Consider the following 9296-nt stretch of genomic DNA (forward strand, 5'->3'; position numbering starts at 1 on the left):
GCCTAGGTTAGGTTGTGGTTAGGTTAGGTACTCACCCACACAGGCCTAGGTTAGGCTGTGTTGTGGTTAGGTTGTGGTTAGGTACTCACCCACACAGGCCTAGGTTAGGTTGTGGTTAGGTTAGGTACTCACCCACACAGGCCTAGGTTAGGTTGTGGTTAGGTTAGGTACTCACCCACACAGGCCTAGGTTAGGTTGTGTTGTGGTTATGTTGTGGTTAGGTACTCACCCACACAGGCCTAGGTTAGGTTGTGGTTAGGTTAGGTACTCACCCACACAGGCCTAGGTTAGGTTGTGGTTAGGTTAGGTTGTGGTTAGGTACTCACCCACACAGGCCTAGGTTAGGTTGTGGTTAGGTTAGGTTGTGGTTAGGTACTCACCCACACAGGCCTAGGTTAGGTTGTGGTTAGGTACTCACCCACACAGGCCTAGGTTAGGTTGTGGTTAGGTACTCACCCACACAGGCCTAGGTTAGGTTGTGGTTAGGTACTCACCCACACAGGCCTAGGTTAGGTTGTGGTTAGGTTAGGTTGTGGTTAGGTACTCACCCACACAGGCCTAGGTTAGGTTGTGGTTAGGTTAGGTTGTGGTTAGGTACTCACCCACACAGGCCTAGGTTAGGTTGTGGTTAGGTACTCACCCACACAGGCCTAGGTTAGGTTGTGGTTAGGTTAGGTTGTGGTTAGGTACTCACCCACACAGGCCTAGGTTAGGTTGTGGTTAGGTTAGGTTGTGGTTAGGTACTCACCCACACAGGCCTGCACGGACTGTAGGTGCAGGTGCCACATCTGCAGCACAGAGTTCATGTTCAGGTCCTTCTCTATGACAACCAGGAAGAACTTCTCAGAGAACGGAGTAGGGTGGTACTCTGGAGAGGAGAGAAACACAACAACGCTTTTACAAGTTCTTCAGTTCAGTCATCCACTCATTCTTCAGTTCAGTCATCCACTCATTCTTCAGTTCAGTCATCCACTCATTCTTCAGTTCAGTCATCCACTCCTTCTTCAGTTCAGTCATCCACTCCTTCTTCAGTTCAGTCATCCACTCATTCTTCAGTTCAGTCATCCACTCATTCTTCAGTTCATCCATCCATCCGTCCATCCCATCCTGAGTTGAAGGAAGGTCAGTATGTAGAGCTCTGTGTAGAGCTCAGTGTGTAGAGCGCATGTCATTCATACATTAACCAATTCATTATTCATCCATCCATTCTTCTGTCCATCCTTTTGCCCCTCAATTCTCCACCCCTCCCTCCCTCCCTACAACCTCATGTACCCTCGGTAGAAGGGTAAGTTGTAGTGTAGAGCTCTGGGTCCTCCTGAGGCTAATCATGTCATTCATACATTAAACAATTCATAATTCTTCTGTCCATCCTTTCACACCCTCAATCCTCCCTCCCTCCCTCCCTCCTTCCAACCTCCCGTACCCTCTGTATAAGGGTAGGATGTAGTGTAGAGCTCTGGGTCCTCCTGAGGTTTATACCCCAAAATAAAGTCCTCCTGGAAAACATGAAGGAGCTGGGTGGTAGATCCACACTATTGAGAGAGAGAGAGAGAGAGAGAGAGAGAGAGAACTTCTGTGAGTGTAATGTTTACTGTTCATTTTTATTGTTTATTTCACTTTTGTATATTATCTACTTCACTTGCTTAAAAAAAAGCCATTTGAATTGAGAGAGATAGAGGGTCAGAGGGAGGGAGAAGGAGAGAGATGGACGTATTTCCCTCAGATTACAAAGACCCACAAACAATTGAAAAACAAATCACATTTTGATAAGCTATATGTTAGGTAAAATACTTCCGCTGTGCGCTGAGCTGAGCACCACCATTTACCTGTGACTAGATTAATGATATAGCATGGTCTCTTGACTTACTGCTTAGATAAAGAGACAGGTGTGGTTAAGGGCCTGTAAGTAAGTATTTCACGGCAAGGTCTACACCTGTTGTATTCGGCACGTGACAAATAACATTTGATTTGACTTACTGCTTAGATAAAGAAACAGTCAAATAGGTATTTCTTACCTGGTTAGTGATGACATCTAGTTCTATGATGCAGCCTGGTCTGGCTGTCGACTGCTGGCTCACTATGTTAAATACCTCTCCTACTAGTTTCTATGGAGAGAGACACAGTGAGAGACACAGTGAGAGACACAGTGAGTGAGTGAGTGAGTGAGTGAGTGAGTGAGTGAGTGAGTGAGTGAGTGAGTGAGTGAGTGAGTGAGTGAGTGAGTGAGTGAGTGAGTGAGTGAGTGAGTGAGTGAGTGAGTGAGTGAGTGAGTGAGTGAGTGAGTGAGTGAATGAGTGAGTGAATGAGTGAGTGAGTGAGTGAGTGAGACACACACACAGAAAGAGGGAGAGACACAGATAGAGAGACACAGATAGAGACAGAGAGAGACACAGATAGAGAGACAGAGAGAGAGAGAGAGAGAGGAACCAGAGAGTTATGATGAGTTGTGTTGTTAGGAGAGAGAGACACAGAGAGAGAGACACAGAGAGAGAGACACAGATAGAGACACAGATAGAGACACAGATAGAGACACAGATAGAGACACAGATAGAGAGACACAGATAGAGAGACACAGATAGAGAGACACAGATAGAGAGACACAGATAGAGAGACACAGATAGAGACACAGATAGAGAGACACAGATAGAGAAAGAGGAACCAAAGAGTTATGATGAGTTGTGTTGTTAGGAGAGAGACATACACACACAGAAAGAGAGAGAGACACAGATAGGGAGAGAGACACAGATAGAGAGAGAGACAGAAAGAGAGAGACACAGAGAGAGACAGAGAGAGAGACAGAGACAGAGAGAAACCAGAGAGGTATGATGAGGTGTGTTGTTAGGAGAGAGAGGGGGGGGGGGGGGGGGGGGGGGGAAGGTTAACGGAGTCTTTAACCAGCTACCTTGAAGCTTTAATGTTCCAGTCCCTTCAATCTCAGGATTTCACTGTTAATCTGACTGAGGACATCTGTACGTGTCTGTGTGTCTGTCTCTGTGTTTACTTACTGAGGTCTCAGGATTTCACTGTTAATCTGACTGAGGACATCTGTATGTGTCTGTGTGTCTGTCTCTGTGTTTACTTACTGAGGTCTCAGGATTTCACTGTTAATCTGACTGAGGACATCTGTACGTGTCTGTGTGTCTGTCTCTGTGTTTACTCACTGAGGTCTCAGGGTCTGACAGTTCGTCCAGTAGTTTCCTGGCGTCCACCACAGCCTGGTAGAGACGTAAGTTCTTACCGTCTGACGCTACGAAGCACGCACTGGAACTGTTACAGTACGTACCTGGAGATAGAGGGGAGAGAGACGCTGTTTTAAATGTGAGCGCTCTGAGTAAGGTTCTGCATGTTGTTAGTATATACGCCCAATAAAATTGTAACTTCAACTTGAAGACCTACAGGTGTCGCCAAACCACCCTTTGACAATCTGAGTACTTCACCAGTACCTTGTCTGAACATGTGATACACACATGAACAGTTATAGATTATATACATCCTCCAACAATACGCTTCAGAGCACACTAGAAATGGGTTCTGTATTGCAGAGTATGTGTGTGTGTGTGTGCTAACCTAGCACAGAGCTGGGTACCAGGGTAGGCAGCCATGCTACATTGGAGAAGGCTGATGTGTGCATGGATTCCAGTGTGTGTGTGTGTGTGTGTGTGTGTGTGTGTGTGTGTGTGTGTGTGTGTGTGCTAACCTAGCACAGAGCTGGGTACCAGGGTAGGCAGCCATGCTACATTGGAGAAGGCTGATGTGTGTAGGGAGTTGATTCGGGCCAGCTCTGACACCCCTCCAGTGCAGGACAGGGGTCCTATGTGGTCCACCCTCCACAGAATCAGCTCACTGTAGATGGCGTTCGGGTCATGGAACGTCCTGGTGGCCGCGTTACGCAGCTGCTTCCTGGGGGATCACACACACAGAGTTTGTCACAGTGTGTGGCTCAGTTGGCAGAGCATGGCGCTTACAACGCCAGGGTTGTGGGTTCAATTCCCACGGGCGACCAGTATGAAAAAGTATGCATTCACTACTAGAAGTCTCTCTGGATAATGAGTTCGTATAAAACATGTGTTTGTCTCACACACACAACAGATTGTCAAAGACAGAGATTAGATTAAACACACACGCTTGCACACACACACACGTATTTCTGATACACACTCACATGAACATTTTGTAAACACACACACACACACTTTCTAGACATTGAGGGTCCTCGTTGCTTCCTCCTATGACACACACACACACACACACACACACACATACACACACACACACACACACACACACACACACACACACACACTCCCTTCCTCCCTCCCTACCTGCGCCGTCCTCTGGGGGGAGGTGTGTGTGTGGGTGGCTGGTCGAGGTCGATGCTGCCGGGGGCGGAGGGGGGGGTGAGGAGAGCGTTGTGGTGGGAGGAGGTCAGCAGTAGGGGGAGGACGGTGTGACACGCCTGGTCGTTGAGGTGGAACCGGTGACCGCAGTAACGGAACGTATGAGACACGGTTAGAACATTGGAGAACGCCGAGCGCTCGGCGAACGTCACCGCCCACTGGAGAGGGAAACGGATTGAAAGGAAAACTTTGAGTCACAAAATGTCTATACACAAGTTTATTATATATTATGTATCATAGAGTATGACATTATTACAGGGATCTTTGTTGTTTTACTTTATATGGTTGTAGTTTGTCTTTTAAGCATGAATGTAAGGACCTCAATACTCTTATGAGTCCTGGTCAAAAGTAGTGCACTACATAGGGAATAGGTGGGTTTGGGACACAGCCACAGTCTGCCACTCCCTCTCACCTGATTGAGAGACCCGTCCACATGTTTGGACACCATCATGACAGCGGGGCCGATGCCTGGAGCTTGGCCCAGAGAGAGGCTGAGGGCTGAGGAACCCAGCCCAGCAGAGGCAGAACGGGGCAACCGGCGGGCCCTCTTCCCCTGCTCCCCCACAGCGTTGGAGCTATCCACGTTGGAGAAGGAGCAGGCGTACATCAGAATGTTCTTACTCAGGGAGTTGGCGTCGCCTGTAGGGAACGCCACCGGGATACGGGACGAGAACGACACCTGGAGAAAAAGGGATGGAAAGAGAGGGAGGGGAGAGAGGGAATAGTCTGATTGGAACATAATTGTGCTTCCTCTTGTGTGGGGATAATGCTGGTAGGTGTGTGTCCATGTACAATATGTATGTTTCTTCATGTCCGAGCGTGTTGCTGCAGTCTCCTCTTACCTGCACCTGTCTGAAGATCCCCTGGATGTACTCGTCCAGGTATTTGATGTGCCAGACCAGGAAGGACCCGTCGCTGGGGTGGATGGTAAACAGCATGTCAGGACTCTTATTCCACTCCAGAGTTAACGCCTCCATCTTCCTCTCCAGCAACATGGAGGGCAGGGGCACTGAGCTACTGGAGCCTGGGGACGACGCCTTGGTGCTGCCCTCACCACCATCACCCTCCTCACCATGCTCTGATGAACCCTTCTCTGACATCTCATCTAGGTCTGGAGAGAGAGGGAGGGAGTTAGACAGGGGCAGAGTATGTCAGTGTGTATAGAATACCTTGGAACAGACTGATATTACCCAGATGTATTTCACGACTCTACAACGGTTTTGTACTGGGTCAGCTACTCAGAACTAGTTAATATATATATATATCTCACAACAACAACATGTAGATCTGAGGGTTTCTGAAACAGAGCGTACCAAAGTCAAACTTAATGGGGGAGCCGTTCTGGTCGAGGGCGTCGTCGGTGGCTTGGTCCAGCTGCTGTTCTGAGAGCTTGCGGAGCTGCAGCATGAACAGGTCCATGGAGGTTGTGAAGGACAGGTCCTTGTTGTTGAGCCAGTGGACCACAAACCCTCCTCCTCCACTCCCGTCCTCCGGAGTAAACACTGCAGACTCCGCTAGCACCGCTGGGATGTCTGGGGGATAGAGAGAGGAAAGGGGCGGGTACAGGATATCACTATGCATGTGGGAGGAATATCGGAACAAGCTAAGGTTGATGTTGCTAGTTCAGTGTGTGATGTGTGTGTGCCTGAGGCGGAGAGATTGTGTGTGCAGCTGTATGTATATGTATGTCTGATGCAGTGTGTGTAGCTGTATGTATATGTATGTCTGATGCAGTGTGCGTGTGTGTGTGTGTGTGTGTGTGTGTGTGTAGCTGTATGTATATGTATGTCTGATGCAGTGTGCGTGTGTGTAGCTGTATGTATATGTATGTCTGATGCAGTGTATGTGTGTGTGTGTAGCTGTATGTATATGTATGTCTGATGCAGTGTATGTGTGTTTGTGTGTGTGTGTGTGTGTGATGTGTGTGTGCAGCTGTATGTACAGTTGAAGTTGGAAGTTTACATACACCTTAGCCAAATACATTTAAACTCCGTTTTTCACAATTCCTGACATTTAATCCTAGTAAAAAGTCCCTGTTTTAGGAAAGTTAAAATCACCACTTTATTTTAAGAGTGTGAAATGTCAGAATAATAGTAGAGAGAATTAATTATTTCAGCTTTTATTTCTTTCATCCCATTCCCAGTGGGTCAGAAGTTTACATACACTCAATTCGTATTTGGTAGCATTGCCTTTAAATTGTTTAACTTGGGCCAAACATTTTGGGTAGCCTTCCACAAGCTTCCCACAATAACTTGGGTGAATTTTGGCCCATTCCTCCTGACAGACCTGGTGTAACTGAGTCAGGTTTGTAGGCCTCCTTGCTCATACACGCCTTTTCAGTTCTGCCAACTAATTTTCTATAGGATTGAGGTCAGGGCTTTGTGATGGCCACTCCAATACCTTGACTGTTGTCCTTAAGCCATTTTGCCACAACTTTGAAGTATGCTGGGGGTCATTGTCCATTTGGAAGACCCATTTGCGACCAAGCTTTAACTTCCTGACTGATGTCTTGAGATGTTGCTTCAATATATCCACATAATTTTCCTCCTCATGATGCTATCTAGTTTGTGAAGTGCACCAGTTCCTCCTGCAGCACGGCACCGCCACAACATGATGCTGCCACCCCCGTGCTTCACGGTTGGGATGGTGTTCTTCGGCTTGCAAGCCTCCCCCTTTTTCCTCCAAACATAGTGATGGTCATTATGGCCAAACAGGTCTATTGTTGTTTCATCAGACCAGAGGACATTTCTCCAAAAAGTACAATCTTTGTCCCCAAGTGCAGTTGCAAACCGTAGTCTGGCTTTTTTTATGGCGGTTTTGGAGCAGTGGCTTCTTCCTTGCTGAGCGGCCTTTCAGGTTATGTCGATATAGGACTCGTTTTATTGTGGATATACTTTTGTACCTGTTTCCTCCAGCATCTTCACAAGGTCCTTTGCTGTTGTTCTGGGATTGATTTGCACTTTTCGCACCAAAGTACGTTCATCTCTAGGAGACAGAACGCGTCTCTTTCCTGAGCGGTTTGACAGCTGCATGGTCCCATGGTGTTTATACTTGCGTACTATTGTTTGTACAGATGAACGTGGTACCTTCAGGCGTTTGGAAATTGATCCCAAGGATGAACCAGACTAGTGGAGGTCTACAATTTGTTTTCTGAGGTCTTGGCTGATTTCTTGTGATTTTCCTATGATGTCAAGCAAAGAGGCACTGAGTTTGAAGGCAGGCCTTGAAATACAGCCACAGGTACACCTCCAATTGACTCAAATTATGTCAATTAGCCTATCAGAAGCATCTAAAGCCATGACATCATTTTCTGGAATTTTCCAAGCTGTTTAAAGGCACAGCCATACTTAGTGTATGTAAACTGCTGACCCACTGGAATTGTGATACAGTGAATTATAAGTGAAATAATCTGTCTGTAAACAATTGTTGGAGAAATTATTTGTGTCATGCACAAAGTAGATATCCTAACCGACTTGCCAAAACTATAGTTTGTTAACAAGAAATTTGTGGAGTGGTTGAAAAACAAGTTTTAATGACTCCAAACTAAGTGTATGTAAACGTCCGACTTCAACTGTATATGTATGTTTGATGCGGTGTGTGTGTGTGATGTGTGTGTGTGATGTGTGTGTGTGCTACGTACCCGAGGCAGGGTTGATGCTGGCAGAGATGTGGAAGTGACAGAGAGCGTTGGCGTGGTGAGAGATGTGGCGGTGTGTGTGTGTGATGTGTGTGTGTGCTACGTACCCGAGGCAGGGTTGATGCTGGCAGAGATGTGGAAGTGACAGAGAGCGTTAGCGTGGTGAGAGATGTGGCGGTGTGTGTGTGTGATGTGTGTGTGTGATGTGTGTGTGTGCTACGTACCCGAGGCAGGGTTGATGCTGGCAGAGATGTGGAAGTGACAGAGAGCGTTAGCGTGGTGAGAGATGTGGCGGTGTGTGTGTGTGTGTGTGTGTGTGTGTGTGTGTGTGTGTGTGTGTGTGCTACGTACCCGAGGCAGGGTTGATGCTGGCAGAGATGTGGAAGTGACAGAGAGCGTTAGCGTGGTGAGAGATGTGGCGGTGTGTGTGTGTGATGTGTGTGTGATACGTACCCGAGGCAGGGTTGATGCTGGCAGAGATGTGGAAGTGACAGAGAGCGTTAGCGTGGTGAGAGATGTGGCGGTGTGTGTGTGTGATGTGTGTGTGATACGTACCCGAGGCAGGGTTGATGCTGGCAGAGATGTGGAAGTGACAGAGAGCGTTAGCGTGGTGAGAGATGTGGCGGTGTGTGTGTGTGATGTGTGTGTGTGATGTGTGTGTGATACGTACCCGAGGCAGGGTTGATGCTGGCAGAGATGTGGAAGTGACAGAGAGCGTTGGCGTGGTGAGAGATGTGGCGGTGTGTGTGTGTGATGTGTGTGTGTGCTACGTACCCGAGGCAGGGTTGATGCTGGCAGAGATGTGGAAGTGACAGAGAGCGTTAGCGTGGTGAGAGATGTGGCGGTGTGTGTGTGTCTCGTGGGTCCCCATCTGAGACGGCAGCAGCTCAGTGTGAGACACCAGGGCAGACGACCTCCGACGACCACGACGCAGGTGCTTCAGGTGGCTCATCGACTGGCCAATGAGAGGACAGGACAGGCACGGGGAGGACCAATGACAGGGCAGGGGGTGGGACAGGAAGAGAGAAGTGTCATATTATTGAAGCCCTTCATACTGTTAGGTTCTAAACAGAGTACAAACTCAAACGAATCACTAGGAAAATCTCAAAACAAGTTTATTCGACCACTGGGTCAAACAGCTGCAAAGACAAAGACATGTTTACCAAGCACATATATTCAACTCCTTGACATCTAGCCAGCCAATCCATCTCTGTTGCAAGTCAGGAACTTAATTGGTTCCTCTTATTTTTGTAGTCATTGTG

At 47.7% G+C, this 9296-nt stretch overlaps 1 protein-coding gene and 1 non-coding gene across 2 annotated transcripts in view; one reads left to right on the forward strand and one right to left on the reverse strand.

Moving 5' to 3' along the window:
- LOC120052969 (dmX-like protein 2) overlaps positions 1–9296 on the reverse strand; it is an 84926-nt gene that overhangs the window by 61787 nt on the left and 13843 nt on the right. Inside the window, exons 9-18 of the mRNA XM_039000221.1 lie at positions 8809–8989; positions 5711–5929; positions 5240–5508; positions 4810–5076; positions 4323–4555; positions 3698–3900; positions 3162–3283; positions 2016–2105; positions 1424–1532; positions 749–868 (exon numbers count right to left, since the gene is read on the reverse strand). Coding sequence (XP_038856149.1) covers positions 749–868; positions 1424–1532; positions 2016–2105; positions 3162–3283; positions 3698–3900; positions 4323–4555; positions 4810–5076; positions 5240–5508; positions 5711–5929; positions 8809–8989 — 1813 coding nt within the window. The remainder of the gene's footprint in view (positions 1–748; positions 869–1423; positions 1533–2015; positions 2106–3161; positions 3284–3697; positions 3901–4322; positions 4556–4809; positions 5077–5239; positions 5509–5710; positions 5930–8808; positions 8990–9296) is intronic.
- On the forward strand, positions 3934–4002 carry trnav-uac. Its single transcript has one exon. It is a non-coding gene; the product is annotated as a tRNA-Val (tRNA).

Source organism: Salvelinus namaycush, chromosome 1 (genome assembly GCF_016432855.1).
Source record: "Salvelinus namaycush isolate Seneca chromosome 1, SaNama_1.0, whole genome shotgun sequence".
Classification (NCBI taxonomy): domain Eukaryota; kingdom Metazoa; phylum Chordata; class Actinopteri; order Salmoniformes; family Salmonidae; genus Salvelinus; species Salvelinus namaycush.